At 38.0% G+C, this 24,508-nt stretch overlaps 3 protein-coding genes across 20 annotated transcripts; all 3 read right to left on the bottom strand.

Moving 5' to 3' along the window:
- Positions 1-58: 58 nt before the first annotated feature.
- On the bottom strand, positions 59-8,228 carry LOC135581674 (probable ADP-ribosylation factor GTPase-activating protein AGD14). 5 transcript variants are annotated; one of them, XM_065119765.1, is made up of 13 exons: positions 7,775-8,228; positions 7,503-7,625; positions 5,724-5,785; positions 5,443-5,530; positions 5,264-5,325; positions 5,098-5,191; positions 4,549-4,944; positions 3,094-3,549; positions 2,863-3,009; positions 2,678-2,779; positions 764-896; positions 608-686; positions 59-293 (listed from the first exon to the last, which is right to left on the bottom strand). In XM_065119765.1, exons 2-13 carry the CDS (start codon positions 7,599-7,601, stop codon positions 197-199), a joined length of 1,815 nt encoding a protein of 604 aa, XP_064975837.1. In that variant the 5' UTR covers positions 7,602-7,625; positions 7,775-8,228; the 3' UTR covers positions 59-196. The 5 variants fall into 5 exon arrangements, with proteins under 5 accessions (XP_064975837.1, XP_064975839.1, XP_064975838.1 ...); XM_065119767.1 differs by having other exon boundaries at positions 608-671; XM_065119766.1 differs by having other exon boundaries at positions 5,098-5,179.
- A 1,012-nt stretch (positions 8,229-9,240) lies between these two features.
- LOC135618669 (uncharacterized) lies at positions 9,241-11,919 on the bottom strand. Its single transcript, XM_065119764.1, has 2 exons — positions 11,846-11,919; positions 9,241-11,511 (listed from the first exon to the last, which is right to left on the bottom strand). The coding sequence occupies exon 2, from the start codon at positions 11,386-11,388 to the stop codon at positions 9,451-9,453; it is 1,938 nt and encodes a 645-aa protein (XP_064975836.1). The 5' UTR covers positions 11,389-11,511; positions 11,846-11,919; the 3' UTR covers positions 9,241-9,450.
- Positions 11,920-12,891: 972 nt separating this feature from the next.
- On the bottom strand, positions 12,892-21,471 carry LOC103993900 (uncharacterized). Of its 14 annotated transcripts, XR_010489097.1 has the most exons (11): positions 20,674-21,462; positions 19,792-20,402; positions 19,286-19,385; positions 18,312-18,380; positions 17,397-17,514; positions 16,396-16,487; positions 14,783-14,844; positions 14,568-14,664; positions 13,448-13,555; positions 13,296-13,378; positions 12,892-13,219 (listed from the first exon to the last, which is right to left on the bottom strand). XR_010489097.1 is itself a non-coding variant. In XM_065119756.1 (10 exons), the coding sequence occupies exons 2-10, from the start codon at positions 20,130-20,132 to the stop codon at positions 13,125-13,127; spliced, it is 1,041 nt and encodes a 346-aa protein (XP_064975828.1). In that variant the 5' UTR covers positions 20,133-20,402; positions 20,674-21,471; the 3' UTR covers positions 12,892-13,124. The 14 variants fall into 14 exon arrangements, 9 of the variants coding, with proteins under 9 accessions (XP_064975828.1, XP_064975829.1, XP_064975827.1 ...); XR_010489096.1 differs by having other exon boundaries at positions 12,892-13,378; XR_010489095.1 differs by having other exon boundaries at positions 13,296-13,555; positions 20,674-21,460.
- Positions 21,472-24,508: the final 3,037 nt, after the last annotated feature.

Here is a 24,508-nt window from a genome sequence, read left to right as displayed (position 1 = left end):
GTTTGAAGCTATAGAAGACAGACAAAAATGCATATAGGTACAATTGACGCATAGAAAATGGCCACAACATAAGTTCCCGTTCATTTCATTATTGATGCATAAATAGGTACAATTGACTTTTTAATCTTTATGCCTAGCAGGAAATGAACAAAGAGACCCAAGGAAGAAACTAGGAAACTGTTTTATCAATGCATGTTCATCCGAAAGGATTTCTGCTATCAGGAGTGAAAGCATTTGGGGTTCCCGATCGGTACCCAGCTCCTTGTGTGCTAAAACCACCAGTTCCTTGATGCCTGCAACCATTTACTTGTATGGTTAAAGCTATTCACAAGAATTATATTACGAATCATGAAGTGTTCATGCTAAAGCTTATGATTATCCATGCTTAGTCAGTAATGTTGAAATCCATTTATGGAGCAGGATGTTGATTAAATGGCAAAAGAATTGACATCCAAGATCTGGCACAGAAACTCAGTAAAAGACCGGTCGCTGCAGTAGGTTTTTGCCTTCTGGATCATTTGCAATTTTCTGATCTATGGATATCCTGAGGAGGTTCAAATTGATCGAGGAAGAAATCAAACACAAAACATTAGATCAAGAATCTTACATCACGGGAAGTCCAGGTGGTGATCGGGGCACAGGACCTCCACCTTGCTGCACCATGTATGGCCCTGAAGATAGAAATTCTCCATCACCACCAACAAATCAATAGACATTTGAAAGAAAAAGCCAGAATATGGAAATTAAAGGATCATAATATTACGATGCAGAGCTAGCATAGAAATTTGTTGCGGGGGCAACCACTGTTGCATGGGTAAGTTGGATGTGCTGTGCCAAATGGTTGAGTGACCATCCACGTAAGGTAATGCTCCGCATAGAGATGCCAAATTTGGGAACTACATAATGAAGAAAAGAGATGATAACACAACCAAAACAACATAGACAGCCACAGGTTTTGGTTCATAGTTTGAAAAAAAGATTGCCAACGACGTCACCTAATACAATGTAATTCTTTATATATAAACTTGGACCATCCATCACACAGGTTGGCTATAGGACAACCTATATTATTATGCTTAGAAATTAAAGAAGTTCCCAGATCATCCACCATATATCTATAATTGGAGTCTGAATGAAATGCTTGACATATAGGTGATGGTCTATTCAGAAGAGAATACACTGTTGGAAGAATACAAACTCATCAATTTGATGATAATACATAAAAGTTGACAAGTCTGTGCTTGCAAAATTCAACTCAAGTAACAGGTGCAAAATCACCAAAAAATAAATAAATAAAAGCTGTATTTACTCAAATTGTGAAATTAAACATATATGGTGCTCATTAAAGGTGCCGTGACTATTTCTCATAACAAAAGAATTATTGCCGCATGTACTTCCACTGACAGCATCATTGCCACTTGCATAAGAAACAGCTCATCCAAGACCAGTAATGTAAATAAGAGGAGATAGGCACATCAACAGAATAGAATATAACACAAATTATCTTAGAAGATGTCAGTAACAACTAAAGAATATTCCTAATTTAGAAATAGTGTACAACAAGAGTCAAAGCGATACGTATGCAAATTAGCTGGAACTGCCACGCAGGCAAGGCCTAGTTCAAGTTATACCTTCAGGTTAGTTCTAATAAATAAGCCTTGTTAAGTCAAAATTTCCAGTTTCTCAGTTACTTATGCAGCTTTTTCATAATTAACTTAGAGGCTGTTCAAGAATATATCAAGTGTATAACAGAGAAAGATGGCCACGTGACCCTTATCTGTTTCTTCCTAACCTGACCGTATCCTCCAGTTACAAATTAAAAATAAATCTCTAATTTCAGTTTATAAGAGGGTTGGTTGGACCGTTGGAATAAATAGGAGGAGAACACCGAACAACTTATCCTTTTCCCGTTATTGTTTTTTCCAGGAATTTATATTTAGTAAACTAAATAATTACCATCTTCATCTTAAGAGTCTATTCCACTAAACAGAAGAAGACAAACAAGTGTTCTCCAATATGTGGTTTTCTCAGTTGGCAGGCCATATCATCCTCTTTTTGTTGCTTTCCACCTCAATTTCTCTCCCTCTACTCTAATTTGCCCACCCTTCAACTATTTAATTTCGTCCAGAAGTTGGAATCATTATGTACAGCCAAGATCAGCCCCTAAACTAAGCAGGTTCGGTTTGTCCTCAATGTTAATGATTGTGACAGCAAGATTTTTTGCTTAATTGGCATCAATATTAGATTATGAGGCAGATATTCAATCTACCTAGGTGACAAGATCAAAACTATTAAAGTGTCCAAGTAGATGTTGACCATTAAACCCAATGAAATGTGGCCTATAATGCTAATGTTGAATAACCCCAGGAGATTAATCGATTAAAGAAAGCTCCAGAACAGGTGCAAGAATTAATGTCCTGCTCAAGATTTTCTTGTATATGTTTCCTCAAAAACAATTGTCTAAACTACAGAAACTTTTAAACAGGAACTCGACATACTGTTGATGCAAGAACTAAATTTGGCTCATCGATAAAAGTAACAGGTTTGCAGATGCAGAAGAATGAGAATAAGTTTGCACTGTCTGCAGCATATAAGATTACAATTAACTGGCAATCAACAAGTTGAAAGCAGAGAACAAAATTTGAACTATCAAAAGATAAGAAGTGTTATCACATACAACTGCAGTTGGATAATGTGTGCCATAACCCATAAGACGTTGAGGTGTTTGGTAACCAAGAAATGGAGCTGATGCTGATGGATATACCGTGGTAAACAGATCCTAAAATTGAGTGTAATTTTCATAAGGAACTCCACATGTTCAAGCTTGCAAACAATTACATGGTGCTGGAATGAAATGATTACCGCAGGAAGTTCTTTTCTTCCGGTAGGCTTGGCCTCTGTGGCAGAAGGCTGTGTTGAAACTCCAGCAGTGGTTTCATGAAGTGATTTGTTCACTACTTGAGAAGATTGACTGGTTAGAACACTAACTCCATGCAAATTTGACTTAAGCTGAAGTTGATTGCATACGAAAGAAACCTAATTAGTTACCAAATAATAATGTAGCTATCTCACGATTTTGACAAATAAACTTACCTGGTTGTTTGGAGCCCCAAAAATATGTGCACTAAATGGTTGCTTACTTGTCTGAACACTAGGACCATGGAATACGAAAGGCTGATGCTGGTGCATCGTTGGCCAATGACCTGCATTACTTTGGTTTGGAGAAGAACCAGCTCTAGCAATAGATATGCTTGGAGCATTGGCAGCAGAAGCAGTCTGAGAAACTGACAACTGGGACAGCAGAGAATCTGGTGTGCTTACAGCTGAAGCTACCTGGGTCACTTTTAAAGCCAAAGAATCATCGAAAGATGCCCAACCTCCAGTTTCAGCAGGGAAAGAGGTAGTTTGTTGAGGTACATACTGATCCAAAGCTCTGGCAACAGGAACAATAGGATCTGCATCGAAATCTATCAAATTTCCAGAGTTTACAAGCTTCGGTTCAGCTGAAATTCCAACATTGGATCCTCTACTAGGCAAAGATGCAGTCCTCTGAAATATAGTTTCACAGTAAGCATCAGACTTTTATGATCATGTATAAGAAACATAAAAATCAAGCTTCAAACATGAGAATTACAGAACAAAAGTAGACCAAACAACAGTTCCATGCAAAAATTATAACACCTTAGATTAGTCCCACATTAGAAGTGCGATAAGACTAAGGTTGACTTATATAGGTCTGAGGGGTCTACTATTTATGCATTTTAAATTGATGGTTCAAGCTCAATGAAGTTACCAAGCCAGTTATACCACGGGTTGTGACAATTAGCATCGAAGCCAACTTAGTATTGGTGGATGGTGTGAGGCTTGAATAGGAAGGGACTACTCGTGGATGAGCCGACGTGGAACCACCATTGAGCTATGACTCACATACACTATACTAGAGTTTAATTTTGGGCTATGTTGGGACTTGATGTCAAACCTTTAAGTGGGCCTCTATCGGATTAAAGGGGTAGATTTTGGTTCCTTACTTATTATGATACTTGCCTTTCTAGAAAATGTTAGCATCCTCACCTAAAAGTGGGAACGAACTAAGAGCCTACAAAGCAGGTGCTGATATTCAATTAAAGGCTAAGGTTTAAGCTCAAAAAACTAGTAGTATATTGCAGTCCCTGTCTTATTAAGTATTAGGAGTAAGGTCCCATACTTCCATTATGTGCTTGTCAAAGTTTTAAGTGCCGAAGATTGTAACACCTTGGTTAATCCCACATCAAAATTGGACAAAAACTAAGATTGACTTATATGGTTCTGATGAGTCTATTATTACTAGCTTCAATTTAAACATTTTGGACCAGTGATTCAAGCTCAACGAAGTTTACAAGCCAATTATTCCATCAGACAATATGCATTTGTATGCATATTGTGCGTAAGCATGGAGAACTGATTTCTAACAAAAGTGAACCGGCCCATAAGTGCAAAGGCATGAATCATTTCCATCAAAAACACACATCAATGTCAAATACTATCTTATTAATAACTAGAAAGTTTCACCTGTACTTGGGCAGAACTATGAGGGAATTGAAACCCAGTTGACTTTTTAGGCTGACCAATTGGAGCAGGTGGAATAATGTGGATTACTTCAACAGGCTTTATCTTAGGGGAATTAGACAGAGGTTGATGGTTTGGTAACCTCTCCTCAATCTTTGGACCGTCAGGAAACTGCTGATCCACAACTTTTTGGTCTTGGCATCTGTAACCAGGTTTATTATCTCTCCCCTTTTCATCTATGATGTCAAAACGGCCAAGACTCCTCTTGTGGTCATTTGCAAGACTTGCAGAACCAGGTTGTTCACCATAATGTCGGCCATCTATATCATCAAACGATGGGTTTCCGATATCTCGAAAGGAATCCACCTTTCTTCTGTCATAAGAATCTTCAGCATTGCCCTGCATATTATTACATTTTGTCACTTTCATATACTGTGATAACTCTCATAGGCCAAAGCACCATCAAAATCAACAAGATATTTGTTACAATATATTCAAGGTGACAAGCAAAAGCAAATATCTCAAGATCTTACACAAAACACTCAATATCACCTTCACCATTTGTGGCCTGTCAAAACTCCTTTCCCCTGTGTATCTTCCGTCCACATAGACGTTCTTAATAAATTCTCTGAGTCTGTCAATATTACTGAAATAAAATGTTGAATAAGCTTTACCATCTACACAGATATAAAAGAGCAGTCTAGAATCATCAGCAAACCTGTTATCAGGAAGTGAATAATGCTGTGGGTCCCATTCTTTGAAATAAATTTCCTTAGCACGCTGCATAGAGAAGGTCAAGGTCAAAAGAAAAGGAAATCAATCAATAAAGTTGGAAGGAGAAATTTTCACAAAGAGATGGCAGATTAAATGAGTGTTTGGATGCGTAGATTCCCAAACCTCGTTTCCTCCTTCTTGAAGAGCGGAAACTTCTTGTGATGTGAACTTGGCCATAGATATAGACTTCACACGATGTGTGAACTCCCGACTAGAATATGTAGATGTCATGAAGTCAACATAGGAGCCAAGAAGGAATAGTTTTGTCATCCGAGAAAATCAGGAAATATTTCATCATGTAGCATAACTCTGCATGGCCCTATACTGGTGTATGACAACAAAGAAAGAGAACGAAAGACCAACGGAACAAAAACAACCAAAATAATATGCCAAGAAACACTTACTGTATTCCGCTACAATTAATGCATATGAATGTCCAGAAATTTATGCACACATATTGAGGTCCCTGTTCATCAGAAGTAAATAAGAATAATGATAAAGATCATTTCACATAAAATCACCACTCTAAGATAACTAATCAGTGTTGAAAATATTAGATCGTGAATAAGTTATAAAGCAAGAACAAAGTAGTCGATCTTTAAAAAATTTTAAACGCAGATTATTCATTCTTTAAAATAACTACTCTGTTACTTGAAGATCGCCTTTTGTTGCCCTTAAGCAATTGAAAATTTCACTAGGGACTCATACCATATAACACAATCTGAAGGTATATGACAGCATAGAACACTCTGTCAATATGATGGCCACACATGATATGTATAAAGGTCCAGCTTCAATATAAGAATGGTGAATAACATCTGTGAAAGAAGGCCATACATATATGCTCGGATAGGAAGCAGAACTTCTAAAATCTCTTTAGTTACTTTGGAACAGTCAGTGAGAGAAATTTATTTAGATTAAGAATACATAAAAAAATCATTCATGGAGCTGAAGTACTGCTTTTGATTATGATGGTCAGAAATGGTCACGGAGACAATATGTGGCACTTCCAAGATCCTATCCTGACATAAATTACTAAAATAACAAATTTGTTGCATGGCTCACTTGAGTTGGATAGTTACATATTAAGGTTTTAGTTTCTCCTCTTTGTTGTAGCTGAAGACACCTTGTGAGGTATTCACTGCCAAAAGCTGTGAAAGAAGGATTACATGAAGTCCAAGGGCAGATAAAAAGTTGGGAATAGATAGGAAAAACACAACAGTGTCACTGAAAAGAAGGAAAAAAAAAAAACTAAATTTCATTGCTAGCTTGAGCCATAGTACTCGAACTCAAGTTTTTGGTGTGAAAGCTCGGGAGTTGAGGTAGTTGAATTTTACTAAAATAGTTTCATTAGCTATTGAGATATTATAAATACTTCTAGGTGAGACTATAATATATTAGAACATTTAGAATATATCAAATTTAGTATATTAGTACATCGTGTCTCACACATATACCTTTAATAAAAAATAATTTAATAATCCAAAAAATAAACAAATAAAAAAGGAGACATGTTGATTATATCAAAATTAGGATGCACCAATATTTATAGTTTTTCATGGGTAAGGACAATGTTGTTGATATAAATGAATAAAAAAGGACTGGTTCGAATAGCATATAATAAAATCATCGAAAATGTTATGAAAATACTTGTACTAGAATGCTTTATTGAAAATGTTCCGAAATATCAGGAAGATAACAATAGTTCTTGGTTTCAACTCTTGAGACAAAGAAATAGTGAAATACCAGGAAACATAAATAGTGATTTAAAATTATCTTTTTTCAGCTTCAGAAATTCCATTAGAGTTTGTGTATATCTATCTCTCGCCCGAGAAAATTCTCCGCAATCATCACTATGGTCATATAAGAAAGCCAAATCTTTCCCTTTTTCTGTACGTCGTCTTGTTGCCCTGTGTTCTAATAAATCTACAAGTCAATGAACAAGGACACCACAGGATGCATATTTCTGCTTCTCGAATTGTATTGATTCCCCGTGCATCACTTAAACAGCAAGTATATGGAAGAAGTTGTCATATAAGGTAGAAGGCTCCTACGTAACCAAAATTTCTGTATATGAAATGATAGGATCGACAGAAATAGCATTTTTTTTTGCAGCTGCAGAAAGATAGGAGCTGAGGTAAAACTGGAGTTGGGGGAAGCAAAGAAATAGAAAAGAATAATACCAGGCTGTTGCAATTGATGCATCTCCGGTTTGCAGGAAGCTTCAGAAGCCCTCGAATGATCTTCTCATTCTTCTCGTCCTCCTTCTCCGGTCTCGCCATCGAGATCCACTCTCCTTCCACACTCTGAAAACAGTCCAAACCAAAGAAAAGGCATCATCAAGAAACAGATGAGAAACTCAACGACACGCCGACAAAACTCCGCAACGTCCGCAGCTTAGTAACTCAGGGTAGTAAAACCACCGAAAGAAGAAGAAAGAGTGAGCAAAAGTGACCTATCGTTTCCTTCTCTAGATCAGGGCTTCGAACAGAGAGGATTTGGGCAGGACGCGAGCTGCTGCGAAAGGAAGATGTGGGAGTGGAGGCGCTGCGATGAATGGATCGAATTAATCATAACAGAACCTCCGGGGGGCATTTCCGGTAATGAAAGGAATGCGCCGCCGCTCGCGTCGGGTTCGCCCTTCTAGAACGAGAACGTCAGCCTTGACGAAGGATGAATGGACTCCCGTTCTGGATCGCTCGCCCGCCTCATCGCTGCCTTTCTGGTTCCAGCTTCAGCTTCTGGAAGATGAGAATCGAGAGAAGTTTTCCCAACGTCTCCATCACCCGACACCCGATGCGTCGTCGAAGTCATTCTTTTCCCTTGAGCTGTTCCACCGCCCTCGGCCGGAAGTCAAGTCTACAACGCGACTCTTACCTCGTTGCAGCCGTTCCAGAACGCACCGCTGTGTCCCGTGACCGAAAGTTTGGCAACTAGATCGCTGTAAGAATCGAGAGAAGTCACTTGCCCAATGGCCCAGTGGGCCTCAGCAACAACATGGCCCAATGGGCCTCCTCTACCAGACCATCATTACATCACACATTCAACTTCTATATCAAAGCCTTTCTTTATCAGATAAATTAAGTAGCATCATTGGAATCCAGGAATCAAGTAGATCCAATGAACATGCTCATCCTTTTAGGGCTTCCCACAAAGTGAAGGTGATGATAGGGGAAGAGTATGTTCTTGGGAATATAGGTTTGGGTAACATGGCAACTTTAGAGCACCATGATTCCTCGATCCACACCACACAGACACACACAAGAAAAAGAAAGATGAATAATGTAATAACCATAACAGCAATTGCAAAATACAATAGTTGCAAATATAGCAATGGGAATTATGACTTGTTGGGTTCATTTAACTTGCAGTAAGATGGTCTATGATTGGTTCTATGTTTATGAATGAGCACAATATGACGAGCTGCTTCTCAACAAATAGGACCATGGTGAACCTAGAAATCAGCTTATCTCAGCTGTGGTGAGAAAGATAAAAGACACACAACACACAGATCACATGCTCATGAGACACAACTTGGAGAGAACATTGAGACTAGTGGAGAATTCCTTGTACCAATCTAATAAAATAGATAACATAAGGCTTCAAGTAAGTTTCAGACTAACCCACCAACTGTCAAAAGAGAAAAGAAAACTCTTCTTGCAGGACAAAATGACATACAAATTGAGTTAGATGAAGGATCACAATGCAAAAGACAAGTCGGTTCAGCTCTCCATCAAAATCTATTACTTTAAAAAAAAATATATGATATACCAGGAATCTGATGATTTGCATAGCTCCGGAAAAGGGTTGTGCATTAGCATTTTGTTTAGTACCAAAAATAAGAGTTGCAAAATAAACGGTAGAATACAATAACAGAACCACAAATTTTGTGTTTCTCTAAAAAAGATTAGAAACTAGACATCAGCAATGTAAGGAAGCATCAAGGTTGTCAAAATTTCCAGTATACATGTTGTTTTGGGTGTAATATGTAACTACGACAAGAAATTAAATGGCAAGATGACCCCAAGCTATACAAACTACTAAAAATAACACTGTACTGGATTTTATCTAAGCATAGAAACATGCTTCCTAAGGTAAACAAGCAGATGCCTAATATCGAGTCAAGGAGATTTAGTTCAGCCTTCTCTTGCGTGAGCCAATTGTGCCTCCGTCAGCATCACAAGAACCAGAGATGCTACTTCTACCTCTCCTTCTGGCAGACCGAGAAGATCCGACGCTATTTGGTTCTGCAACGGCATCAGTAGCAACATCTCCTTGTATCACAGCGATGGTGCTAGAGGTAGGGGCCTGATCTGCCGCAAATGCTACTTCAACACGTATTCCACTCACCGGTGGATCATGATTTGGAGGATCAAGAGATGAAGTGGATGCATCAAATCCATGACTGCTACTTGCCAAGTGCTCGCCCGCGCTACCAATACTCGTCGTCATAACAGCCGCAGGCAATCTCTCTGAGCCAATGTCATGCCAAAGATCAACTCCATCTCTGAAAGTATAATTTACATAATTTCTCATAGGGCTTGGCATATTGTTTTCAGGCAATCTGGCCTCTCCAGTGATAGATACACTGTCATAATTTACCTCCCTTGGCAGTCTTCTTTGTCTCCGGCTGTTTAAAGCACTTTGACTAACATTGTCAAGTATTTCTTGAAAGCTTACTTCTGCACTACGACGAACATTGTCAAATATTTCTTGAAAGCTTAGTTCTGCAAATGTCTCGTATCTATATCCACTACGCATGTGCGGATCTAGAAATCGTCTCCATGACGTTGCAATTCCCTCATCCAGTCTCCTTGGAACTGGGCAAAGCTGCTGCCTAAAACTTTCAAACCTATTTCCACTTGGTCTTGGCGGAATCTTTAGAGTTGATTGACCATCCTCCTCATTTTTCTTCTTGGCATGAGGTTGCAAACTCCCTCTACCGTAAATAGGTGTGATGTTGGAATCAGTTACCTCTCCTTTGCATACAGGGCATTCTTTATGATCCGAATGGACATGCAGCCACTGATACAAACATGGCCAGCAAAATAAGTGACCACATGGAGTAACAACAGGTTCTGCAGCCATATCAAAACATATGTTGCACTCGAAGTTAGCAGCACTGCTACCTTTCTCATCCCTCCCCTCTTTTGAAGTTTCCCCTGCATTGTCTTCAGCAGTCGCTATATGCTTCCCATTGCATTCCGGAAGTCTGTGGGAGTTCAACACATCATGAACCAACCGCGCAGGATTAGGCAGTGATGGTGAACCAGAACTGAACCTCTCGCCAGCATGTGGAAGCAAAGACCTAAATCGTCTGTTTCGCCATTGATTGCTAGGATCAATCAGCCTTCTGAAACGAGATTCACGGTAGCGGACGGTATCAGGCCTCGCAGAGGGTCCATTTTCTGGACACAGGAATTCACCTGTTTGTGCATTAACTGACGGGTAGAAGCTTAAGCTGGCTGCTTCATGGTCTTGAGGATTCATGGATCCAGTGACAAAAGGCGGTGAGTAAGGTATGGTTTGATCAGCAGGCCTGGGTGGAGAGTAGGGCACGTAGATTATGGGTTCATCAGTAAGTCTGGGTGGAGATGGCCGCGAGTACACCATGGCTTCGTCAGCAAGTATTGGTGGAGATGCAGGATCATACAGCATAAGATCCTGGGCTGCAGTCTCATCAGGTTCTTGCACAGCTAGCAAGGGTAGAAAAATAGGAGAATCTGGGGCATGAGGCCCTTCAAGATCTTCAACAACTGGTGGAGTGGGTAAGATCGATGGACCATACCGTGCAAAAGAAGGGAAGTAGGGTGTGTACTCTGGGGAGTCCGCCCTATCGGATGGGAGAACAGCCGGCAGGTCAGGAGTGTATTCAGCATCGGATGGAGAATATGGAGGGTGGGAATCCGATGGTTCCACGACACCTGACATGAGAATTGGGACTTCCCTGGCTTCGACCGAAGTGAAAGAAGACGACAGTGGCAATGAACTTAGAGCAAGATCAGAACCTAGATCGAAACTAAGAGGACGAGGGGAACGAGGGAGACCCAAGTAGAGATTCAGATCCATACTCCTGCTATTGCTTTCATTTTCCTAATCTGCAATTCCAAGACCGTAAAAACCCTTCTTTCTCTGAGTCCTAGCAGCAAAATCCCATCTTTTCCACTTTACCATCGAAATTCCTCGACAAGCCTAAATAAAAGAAGGAAGCAAAAGAACCCTAAGCCCAGCCAAGTTTAAAGAATGAATCAACGAAAACCAGCCCGCGAGGAAGGACTTTTGTTCCCTTCGACAAGGATTAGATATCCACGATGTCAAAAATAGTCCTCGAAAACAATAAAAGGGGTTAGGGTTCCATTTATCGCAGCAAAGAAAGTGGCGATCAAAAATGCAAAACCCTGGAAACTAGGAATACATGTGTTTCGTCGGAGTCATACACGAAGACAGGAAATTCCGAGGACAAACGCGGGTAGAGGAAGAGATCGAAGATGCTCAGATTGAGGCCAAGTAGAAAAGATTTAGATACCTTCACCAGGAGTCGACGTCTTGGTATGGGTTCTGTTTCCCCTCCCCCGCAGTGATCACCTTGATACAAGAGACGCGAATATCTTTATAGAGACGACGGTGCGTGATTATGGGTGCATGATGCCCGCATAACCGTCCGATTTTTAATCAAACGGCTCATATCAATTAAGATCGGAAGCGACGCCGAAGAGATTCACCACGATACGGTGGAAATTAGGTTGAGTTTGAGTCTCATCTATCAAATCGATATATATATATATATATATATATATATATATATATATATATATATATATTGCTAATTTTATTTTATTTTCCGCGTAATACTTATGTTTTCATTTTTAAATGAAAATAATTACAATTACTTTAAATTATCATTTCTTATTTTAAAACCAATAAAATAAGTATATATTATTTATTTCAATCCTTTAAAGTGTGAAATTATGGTTTTCCTAATTTATCCAACTCAACTCAAGATGAATTCATCTTAACTTTAGAATAAAAACTGTCAGGTGATTTTCTTGAAAAAAAACATCCCTTTTTTATTTTTTAAACAATATCTTATTTTTTATAATTTCATAAATATTCTTACTCTTTCCTATCCCACCCATCCTTCTCGATCGTTAAGAGGAAAATAGCACAAATAATACTTAACTAAATAGCTCGAAATAAGATGATCAGCATATCAACCTATGCTCGGACCAATACATATGCTCGGACCAATACATATCACTCATACCATACCATTTCAAGCGATATAGCACACATTGCTAATCGTCACCTCTTACCTCTCCTTCACTTTTGTTCTCCCTCCTCGCCCATCACCCTTCCATCCTCGTTATCGATTGCCTCGCCTCCTAGTGTCGCTCATCTACTCTCTCCCCTTCCTCTCCTGTCATTCTTCCTCGTTCAAGGCAAGATTAAATTATTGGAATCATTGATAAAAATTTTTGCTAGGATCAACAAATAGAGCTTCAAGATCCTCGAGAACAAGTAAAACAGGAAGAAATGTAATAGAATCATATTACTTCACATGACGCACATAGATGTCCAACTTTATTCATTTATGATAAAACACTCAAAACTCGTTCTTGAATATGCATTCAGATTATTCCACTATGAAGATAAATATTTATTCTCTGGGACTAAAATTTATCATTTGAAATCACTCTTGAACGAAAAGACATAGGTAGCAAAGCGAAAGAATTTGATGAACCGCAAGCACCTAATACTGTGGGTGCACAAACTTTCTTCCATAAAAAAGCATTTACGTAGAAGCTCTATATCGTAATCTTGATATATAGTGTCAGGTCCTTGGGATTCTTATTGACTCGCTCTTCAATCTCCTCTGGTGTGAGCATGCAATCTCTATTCTCTTATCGAAAGGCATGTGTATCAAAGAGAGTTTTGATCACCTTCCTTGTAATTACATAAGAGTATCGTGTACTTACAGAAACCCGGTCATTTGGCAGCAGCAGGTCACCAGCAGCTTGGCTCTTCCTTGACATAACAGTTGCCAGGTCCATGTGCCTATCTAAAGAGAAAACAGCAGAAAGAGAAAAGATTTGAGGCTGAAGTACATTTTGATAGATAATATTACTACCTGAGCAAGTTTACACAGTTGAATCCTCAAAACTCCTACTCATTTTATCAGCAACTAGTAGTTTATCCTTTTCAGCTTTCCTTGTCTTCTTCTTTCTTGCATGATTCGCTGCAATATGTTGTTAATTGTCAAACACAACCATACCATCAACTCGAGCTTCTCTCACATGTTTACTAGTGAAATCAATGAGTCACCTGAACCTATCACCCTAACCAGGACTCTGTCTAATGTGGTACATCGGACACGGGTGACCAAAATCTGACATGCTAAAGAGCCAGCTCAGCCTCTGCTCAAGCATGCTTTGCATGAGTAATAAGGTTAAACTCACTGAACATCCAAAAACAATGTTATTAATCTCAAGCAACTTAACCTGGGCCAGTCCCATTCACCTAAGGTCCACCCAAGTCATTCGCTGCATGTGTAACCACTAAATAAGTCAAGGAATCTCGATTGGCATCATGGTCACGTTGTATTGGTCAATCTCATCCTGTATCCAACCAAGAATCAAGGTGCAACAAACTATACACTGAAATTAAACCATCAGAAGTCATAACTAGATCATCAATCACAAGTTCCTGCTATGCCATATCTTGAAATATTTTGTGTTTGTTTCTTATTCAGCAGCATGACATGTAGCACACTCACGTTTCATGCCTGAATCTTTCCCTACTGTGGTATGTGGTACAGTATAAATCAGCTGGTTCCCAAAGAACATAGGGTGGTACCTCAATCCATCACCATATGCCAACAGTGATAGCCCATAATTTGACAACAATCGGACTACCAGATTCCAGCTTTGCCAGTTTCTTAAAATGTTAGATCTGAGAATCCAAAACTATAAGTTAAAAAGAATCGTTTGTTGTTCTTTCTGTATGATAAGCACCATGCATGTTCATCTGCAGTTATGTTTAATGAAAAGATCTGAGTTGGTCTCTTTCTGATCTTCATAGTACTTCACAAATTATTTTGGATAAACCAGATGGCATTGTGGTCAAAATTAAATCTGAACCAACATCAACAACAAAAGCAAATTATGGTTTATCGACAACTAAGCAGCTACGATAACATATAATAGACTTCAGAAAGGTGGTGACAAATTAATTAGCAAGTGGAAGCTTACCTGACTAGTATAGGGCAATATGGAATGCAGAAGATTCTCATTGGCATGCACAGGCAGTGGAGGCATCTGGCTCATAACACCAGGCATTTCAAGCATGCTGTTGAAAAAGAAAAATCTTGTTCAGAAACTCAATCTAACATTAAAAAGTATGAAATATCCACTTGAATGACTATCAGATAGAAACTTCTGTTTCAAGTTCTTTAATCATTAAGTACCTATTTAGAGTCGCTGTAATGTTGTTGTTTGTGCAATACAAGAGATCGATGTTATTTTGTATCTGCAGACAAATTAAAAGGCATAAATAACAAAGAACCATATCTATGCTTCTGAATGAAGATGATAAAAAAGAGACTGATACACACTGAAATGATAGCATGATCTGCCTATTTATAATAGTAACCAATCTGTAACTTACTGTGTAGAAAAATCTAGATCATAGTAAATCAAAATCTAGATAGATGACGGAGGAACATATGACAGACAAATGATAATATTATCTTTTTGACATTTTCAACAGGTAACATAGGTTAATAGAGTAATATTTTTTCTCACAATCCTCAGCACACTTTAGGTATTCACTAATAAGTTTATAAAGTAGCAATAAATAATATAAAAATCAAAACCATGTCACCACGCCCGATGGGTTTATAATGATGGGCAACCACAGAAATGAATAGGACACCAAAATACAAAGTCAATAATTGACGGACAGTGAAGTGAGAAATATCTGTATAGGCTTGTGTTATAAAAGATGGATCGCAGTTGCTAAATGCTCGTACTGGATAAATTTTAATATCTTAACAAATGAGATATGTACCTCATGCCACATTTATATTTCTATAGTTCCACATCTCTTAGGTCAATAATTTTTCTGATCTCATGCATCAACGTATATAAATCCAAGCAACTTCACCCAACAAGGGAATTTTATTTTATTAATGAGCATCCAAAAGTTTTCTTAATATGCACATTTTCCTGGGTCAAAAATTAATTCCAGATTCCATAACATTTAATCTGTAGGCAAAAAAGTGATTAAATGCTTACAGGAAAATAGATAATTTTAGTGTATCCTAATTAAGAACATTGATGGCATTGCACTGGTCACTGTGATTCAACATATCCCTCAATTAAAAGCCAAAAAAGTCTACATGTGACAACCGGGTTGGTTATTGTATTGTTACACAAGCGATAGGCCTCAGATTTGAGTCCATGTATAAGTGTCATGTACTTGTTATTTAAAAACAAAAAACAAAAAAGTCATGATATATAAGAAAGAATGGTAAATAAAAAGGCTAATTGTTACAATGAATGTACAATTGACCAATGATCGATATGCTTGGATATGTTAAAAGAAGCTTGGATAAATAGATAAATGCATGCCCTAAAACTTCCAAAAACTAAATAGTCATAAAAGATTATTAACAATCTGTGATACATAAATCTTAGAAACAATCAGTGTAACTTGAAATTTTACAATGCCATAAGAGTCTTAAATATCTGATTATATGATTCCGAAACACATATGATAAAAGTACCAATGCACTTTTTAATAATGCTTAGTGGATAAATTGTTCTGTATTGAATAAGGGAGCATAGAACAAACCAGTGCAGATAAGTTACTTCATATACCCAAAGGAAATGAATGACAAATTCTGCTCTAGTTTAAAGGATAAGACTGCAATCACTCTGCTCCCTACAGCACAGTAATATATCCAATTCTTCCATCTAGCACAATACAAATGGCATAACCTGATTCTCAGACCAGTATTCCATGAAAATAAAATATATAACTATTACAGCTCATAGCAAATGAGATTAAAATAGCTACCTCATTATTTTCAATGTTAACTGCAATCTGGTGAAGAAGTTTTACATTGTCTTCCAGAAGATTCTTTGTTCTGCTGTCAACCACTGGGAATGCTGAACAAACATGGTTAGAATTGAAACTACAAGAAAAAAAATATATAAAATTGGACCAAACTACCATTTACTAAGGAAAAGTCACAAAAAGAAACATGTGTATGTTCGCCAGATGGAATAAGTGGTGATAACTATAGAATGAAGTTATCATAAAAAGGTTTATAAAGCAAGCACATTATAGGGGACCTAGATTATTACAAAAATAAGCTAAAACCTCTTTCATTACCAAGAAGTATAGCTTTGTAGACCAACTATTTTTTGCTTTCTGTCCTGCGGAGCTGGTATCTATCACAAAAAGTACATGCAAAAAGATTCTACACAAGTCTAACCTTCCAAACCATATAAAAACTTGTTCCATTGACAATTTCTATTGGAACGTATAACAAAAGATCAACACATGACTTATATACCAATACCATTCTTTATTTTCTGATTATGCACCAAAATGTAAAGGGAAATTGGTAATGATTTGTAACTTAAGATTGCCTTGTATGTTGATAAGAACTTGTGGCAATAGAATCACATTCTTATTTGGTTTGGTCAAGCCCAAGTTGGAAATTCATGCTCACAAAAGAGTCTCAATCACATTAATTTTTATTTCCATTCCCATGCATATGCTAAACCGCAACAAATATTCAACATTATCTAAAAACACTGATGGATAGTCAAAAGATAACAAATATTTGTATCCGAATTGCAAAGGATAAGTTTAGAGGGAACTATATGAACTTAAAGAAGTACATGCAAAAACTATCTCATATAAGCATTTTCATTCTCTGAAAAAGAAAACCATATGCCAGATTTTCACTAAGGACATAGATTAATCACATTAGCATTTTAGACAAGTTAAATCATCAACAAAAATTAGCTACCAAGCTAAGATCAAGTGTCTCAGTAATATCACCAAACCTTCAGATGAGAACTGATTCATATGGTTCCCATCACACATCATGACAGAATAGGCAGATTCACTGTCAGGTTGATTATAATGCATACTGACCATTGAAGAACAACCTATCACCTTCTCCTGAACAAAATTTTGATAAGACATCAAAACCACAGCATTAAATTCTTGTAATTTGGATCATTCAATTAAAAAAGAGGAAACTGCATGTCCAAACTACAAAAGTTCCATTCACTTCTTTCTTTTTTGACTAGAAGATAATGTTGTCCCTTCATTATGATCTTTTCTTCATAGAAAAATAAAAGCTAGAAAACTGAAAAAGTTCAGATTTAGTTGAATTTACAGAGCCATATGGGGTACTAGCAATGATTGAAATATCGTACTGTACCAGAGTTTCGACATTCGCTCAGTACGGTACGATACTGTATACCGAGCGGTAAACCATTCGGTATACCACTCGGTATATATATATATAAAAGGCGACGTCGACTTTTCCTTCTCCCACGTAGGGCAACGTTGCCGAGGCGACGCGACATCGCCTCGTTCACACACACACACACACACATTTATATATATAATATTTTTATAAAAGGCGATGTCGCCTCGTTCACACACATATATATGTATATATATATATATATATATATATATATATATATATATATATATATATATATATATATATATATATATATATATATTCTGTTCTGTCCGGTAACGAGCGGTCCGTGTACTGGTCAACTGACGGACTAGTACATACCGCCCGTACCGGACGGTATTATTCGAAATTGTATACCTTGAGTACTAGCACAAAAATTATTAGAAGAACCTAATATTCTTACTTTCTAGCTAAAGTCTTTGACATATAATATCAATGTTGATCATGAGTTGTCAATAAGTTGAAGTATGTGAAAAATTACCTTTCTGTCTTTGATTTTCTTTCCAGCATAAAGGTCTTCAGATTTACATCTTTTACCATTCTCCTTCCTCTATAAATAGGTCAAAAATATTAGCATGATTAGAAACTCCCTAGGGCAAGTAATAACTCTTCTGAGATAATTTAGACAGTTGAATAAATCTACAAAGCAAATACCCTCTATAGTGCTCAAAAAGCTTCAAAATGTCATAAAGACAGAAAATTATCATAGAACTTATCATCCAGGTATTTCATGGATCTGCAAAAAGATTAGAAGAATAAGTGGAGTAATTTAGCAATTTTCTTATCAGATCACAATCCCAGGTCCTTTCAAACATCATGATAAGAAAATTAACCAATAACTGGCACTCATCTTAATGTTCTGAAGTCAAACAGAACCAAAAATCGCAAGTGCCATGATACCAATATGTTAAACAACAAGCCTCATAATAGGCTGTGCAAATGCCTTTTACAGCTCTTGTGTCCGCTTATGAGAAAGCACAAAATTGATTTTCTCCTAAACACAGAATATGCTCTTCATGGTCACCACATATCATACAACAAAAAATAGCATTAAAACTAATGACTATGCGGGTATCTGGCCCCACATAAATTCAACAAACTATCCAGTCATCACTCAAAACTGATGACTTTAAGACTTTCCAACTCAATCGACATGTAAACAGAAATAAGAGTGCAGCATCACCCTACATAACTGCAACACACTTTAAGTCACTCGAAACTTTTCAGAGAAAAGGTAGGTAAATAACGATATGCCTACATAAACATTGGTATATCCAAACTTAATAAACTGTTCTGAACTGCTCAAGCACAAAAACTAGGAAACAAACAACTGCAAGCATCATATATACAAATAACCAACTATACTAATGGTCACACACAACAACTTTCTAATAAGATATGTTGTAAAAAAAAAAAAAATTCTGCATTCATGATTAAACTTCTAGAAATACTCACAGTCATCCATCGGCACCTCTTTGCAACATCTCTCACAGTCTTCTCGGGAAGTCTAGCTGCTATCTTGATATATTTCATGATATTAGGTTCACTAGCATATCTGAAATTTTGAGATGCAACAATAAGTCGAGCAAAAAAGTAGTTGCAGACAATGACTGATGCTTACAACAGATTGAGGACAAACTTCACACTTTATAGTATTCTAGTAAGTCGTTCAGATGACATGTTATGGATCAGTAGAGGCCAAGAATCTGTTTTATAAAATGCTAAGAACAATTAAGTAGTAATAAGCGGCAATGAAGTGAGTATTAGCCAATATCATGCAGCTATGAATGTTCTTTGATGTCTTTCCAAGTGTACTGGTTATCGTTTCTTCATCCAAAAATATAAGCATCCATAACAAATAACCATTACAGCCAAAAAAAGCTGAAACATAAAAAACATAGCCCATAGGACCTACAACAAGAAGCAATAATTCTCAAACAAAATTGCAAAATGTGACTTACGTGACAAGGCCTCGTTTAAACACTTCCAATTCCTCGCAGGACCAATCAACAGCAAACGCTGCGATATGCTTAAGTCCAGGCACCGGTTCAAGAAGGATATTTCCTGGAGGATTACTGGTCAAAATCATGGGAGAAACATTGTTTGGAGTGCTGGAGTTCCCAATCAATATCATCCCTGTCTTTGTAATTATTCCACCTGAAGTGTTTATGTCACCAGGAAAAATACTGGTTGTGCTGTTTACATCCTTTGGTTGAAAAGAATGTACATGTTGATTGCAAAAAGATTGCTGGTAAACTCCTCCATGAGGAAAATTGATGCCATGATCCATCACCATCCTCATAACAGCAATAAAGTCTTGAAAGCACTAATTTAAAGTGACTTATGCATAGCAAGAATCTTTCGATCTTATCGGAATCCACTACAAATATTTAACGTGCTCTACGTGTTTCTCCGTGAACAATATATGATAGTGGAAAAAAAACCTTGAACAGTTAGCCAGCGCTTCAAAAGGCACCCTTTTTCGATCTCAAGAACAGATACAACTACTTCAGAACGCCCAGATTCCACCAACCCAAAAAGAATTCACGACCAAGATTTCATTTCTCCGAACCTATTCGGGACGAACAACAGTTACATCATACGCAATTATATTCTAAAAGGGAATCAACACAACAAACTCCAAGCACATGGAGAGCTTATAACTCGGTCACCTAAAACCCTTGAAAACCAGTGCTCAGATAAAGAACTATCTCTTTCGGTTCAAAGAAACCCTAACAAGAAACGAATAAACAATTGTGTTTTCAAGAACAAAAGAAACTTCCGATAACAGAACCCTAAGACAGAGAGATAGAGAGAGAGAGAGAGAGAGAGAGAGAGAGAACCTGCTATCGATCGCCGCAATCTTCTTTCTACACTTCTCCGACAAGATTACAACGGAGAGGGCGAAACCCTAACAAGATTCAACCGTTTTCTCTCCCCTACGGTCTCCGGTGCTCCACTCTCCAATGGGAAATCAAGCGAAATCGAAAAGGCGCTGCCCCCTTTCCAATATAAATCGAGCGATGACGCCAGCAACAGAGCAACCGCTTGGTAGTTCAGCAAAGCAACAGTGCGCGGACATCGAATTGGATGCATGCGATGCCAACTACCCTGCTGCCTTCCTCTCGTTCCCCCCACTTCCTTCTCCTCCGCTTTCTCTCTCCCCCTTTTCTGGCGCCCCCAAAACCTCGTTCGTCTTCTTTGTTTACCTCTCCAACCTCTTCTTTGTACCCCTTACCAACTAGAAAATCACGTCTAAGGAACACTATGAAAGATCAAATGCTCCATCGTATCATTTACCAAAAGGTCAGTTCGAGTTGATCCAAAAATTGACGCTGTTTTGATGTTAAGAGTTCGACAGACAAAATACCTTTTGCTGATTTTGAAGAACTTTATATGTCCTTTGCAGGCAATGAAGGCCACTGTTCTACTTGAAGATCGTCATTTCTTACCCGTTTGTATTACTCGTCTCCTGATTCGAAAAGAAAGCCGCGAGCCCATGGCCGGACCAGTGATACCTATGCGCGGACAGTTTGGCGTCGTTGAGAATCCCCTCTCTCTCTCTCTCTCTCTGTCTCTGAAGGTAATGAATGCACCATTGCTGTCATGAAAACTAGCTGATGAGCTATAAACCATGTCATGGCCTAATACATCCTTTGATCATCTGCACACACATCCCTCCATGCCAATGGAGCAGCTAAGTGAAGTTTAGTCAGTTCATTGCTTCTTATTCATCCTTTTTGATAATGTGATGGTGGGTGGTAGAGACGGAGAAGCAAATGCATCACGGTTGCACTGTTCAGACTGCAAGAAGATGGTGGATTTGCCGAGCCACAGAAAAGAAAATAAAAGAGAAACAAAGCTACCTGAGTGGATTTAGGATACTAGTAGTCCAGCCCTTGTTATTTTATTCAAAAAAAAGTTTGGAGTGAACCTGTTAGATTATATGATTCATTTTAATTAAACAAAATATATTAAATTTTTTATTAAATTTTAATTAAAATTATTAATTAATAAAAAATATATAATATAATTCTTTATTAGACAGTTTTAATACGAGGAATTCTCATGAATTACTATCTTAAACTCTTTATTCTCATCTATATATAAATAAGATTATAGATCTATTTATTCTCTTCATAGTCTCTATTGTATCACTTACTATGATCTTGTAAAAGATAAGAAGACATAAAAATATTAGATCTATTTTGTATTAGATATGCTTATGGTATCGATTTATATCTATAAAAGGATGTTCGATCTATTCGCATACTCGAGTCGAGTCTACCCCACTCACTTACAGGCGATGAAGGTTTCTTTGCTAATATTAGTGGAATCGCGAGCGGAAGTTGTTGGGAAATCTAGGAGCGACATCGCGAAAGATTATTGGTGAAGGATGACACTATTGTCCCGAACACGATCAATGAGGGTCATTACGTAGTGGTGGTGATGCCAATAAAAAAATGAACGAGTCAACAAGGTGAAACAAATAAGGTTAGTCATAGCCTAACTTACCACCACTTTGTTCAATAATAAGTATCAATTAGAACTTCTGTGGGAGATTGACCATATGTAAAACCGTAAAGACCCAAACATAAAGACCCCCAATAGTATTGCTCCATAGCTACACCCTCGACCTACATATTTTGTATCTCCTTTTAAGTCTTCACACCTTGGCTACAATAGTGTATTCGTGATTAAGTTTGGTAGATTGACCATCTGTAAAGCCGTAAAAGTCCGGGGCCCCTCCTTTGCATAAGTCTAACATCTCTCTTTTTCTCCGAGGAAGACGTGGAACTTCGACCTCCGTGAGACATATATATAGTGGTGGGACACTCCCTCTCCCGTGACAACTTGTTGGGTGTGTCATCCTTTGAGGGCACCAGATCCTTCTCACAATGACCTTATATTATTTCCTTAGTTTATTGGCGCTACTATGATGATTAGATCGAAGCGAGTCCAATACCTCTATCAACGGGGCTCCATCATGTCTAACGAGAAGCCATGCACCTTTCTCTTCAAGGAGTGCATATCCATGTTAATAAAATATCCAAATTATAAGGCTGAGGACTAAAAAAAGAGATGGAGTGATGCGATAGGAGGTTCGGGTCATACTCCGCGGAGTCAAGCTGAGACTCGCGTCAATCAGCCAGTCCACCACCATCTTCTGAACTGCCTTAGAGAATGAGAGTATATATCTCAATCAAAGCACTTGACCCGTATCATCATCTAATAAAAAATATAGAGGTATTGTCAATATAATGTGCTGGCCAGGTGAGGTTGAATCCCTGGTCTCAACTTGAATTCGTAATAAATAACTAATAATGAAACCTCCATGAGTGGCTAGGTAATAGTCACTTTTATCCTTATACAATTGAAAACAAGCAGCGAAAAGGGTGTAGGTTAGAGTAATATCAACACATCGTCATTCTCATATGAACAATATTAAGTAGCACTATGAGTTTGGTGCTATTTGAGAAGACGATATCCTTCACCATTGGAGGTAGAACATTATCACCGGGTGGAATGGAAGATGAAGTCTTATCTCAAGGGCATCGTAAGACAAATAGAAATACTCAAGCGTGGGGTCGAAATGGTACTAACCGAGTCGAGGAACCTATAGATCAAACTCATCCGAGATATAATACATAGTTCGTAAGCAATTCAAGCGAGACACACTCACCATTGAGTCAGAGCCATGCAAACTTTTCATGAACTCCAAGTCTTAAAGAACCTTCGGGTTAATGGGAGATGCCTCCCTCGATGAAGAGGAGGATGCAACCTCCTCCGCCCTTAAACTATCCAAAGACGGAGCATTGATCTTAATTGGTTGGCGACCAAAGGATCAAGAGGAACTTATATAAGAAAGGAAGGAAGTTATCGTTCGACATATAAATATCACGTGGAAACTATTATGAAAGGAAAAGATCAAGGTCACCTTCCACTCATGTGCTCGCGTGGACAAAAGTATAAGGCAGACCGCTCGAGGCTGTCTCTCCCCTGTCGCCCACGTGGACAAAGTGCCAATGGGGGGATGTTGGGGCGGTTACAGGTTATTCCCACCCCAAGGCCAGGTATAAAAGTTAATCTATGATGCTACGCCAATGAGCTCTTTTCCCAATAAAAATCTATATCCACTAAGAGACATTGATTACTAACTAACTTAAGCGTTAGAGGGATCGAATCATTTTTTTTTCCTAATATCGGTCTTAGTACATGTGACACCCTAGGAGCTCTATACTTCCACATCAGAGTCTCGAAGTGGTCTCAAAGCTACCTTTGAGTTACCTTAGTTATCACCAGACACTCTTACGCTCTTGGGTTTAGATTACATCAAATTATCTCATACATCAATCCTCTAACAGAAACAAGGATCATGTAATACTTCTTCCGGAATTTGCTAATTGCAAGGGTTAAAACAAAAGCTTATAAACAATGATTTAATTATCGTATTGGTAATACTTCTTCCGGAATTTGCTAATTGCAAGGGTTAAAACAAAAGCTTTTAAACAATGATTTAATTATCGTATTGGTAATAGTCTTGGCCACCCGTAAAATCGATTGCGAAAAGTAAATCATCGAGCGCCTGGGCCCAGGCGCTCGCATGAGCCGCTTGGGCCGTGGCATCCACATGAGCCGAATGTGGTACTGGTTGATCGTAAATGAATTGGGTTCATT

This window comes from Musa acuminata, chromosome BXJ2-8, assembly GCF_036884655.1.
Source record: "Musa acuminata AAA Group cultivar baxijiao chromosome BXJ2-8, Cavendish_Baxijiao_AAA, whole genome shotgun sequence".
NCBI classification, from domain to species: domain Eukaryota; kingdom Viridiplantae; phylum Streptophyta; class Magnoliopsida; order Zingiberales; family Musaceae; genus Musa; species Musa acuminata.
Note: the sequence above shows the minus strand (reverse complement) of the source record. Positions and strands in the feature narration are given on the sequence as shown.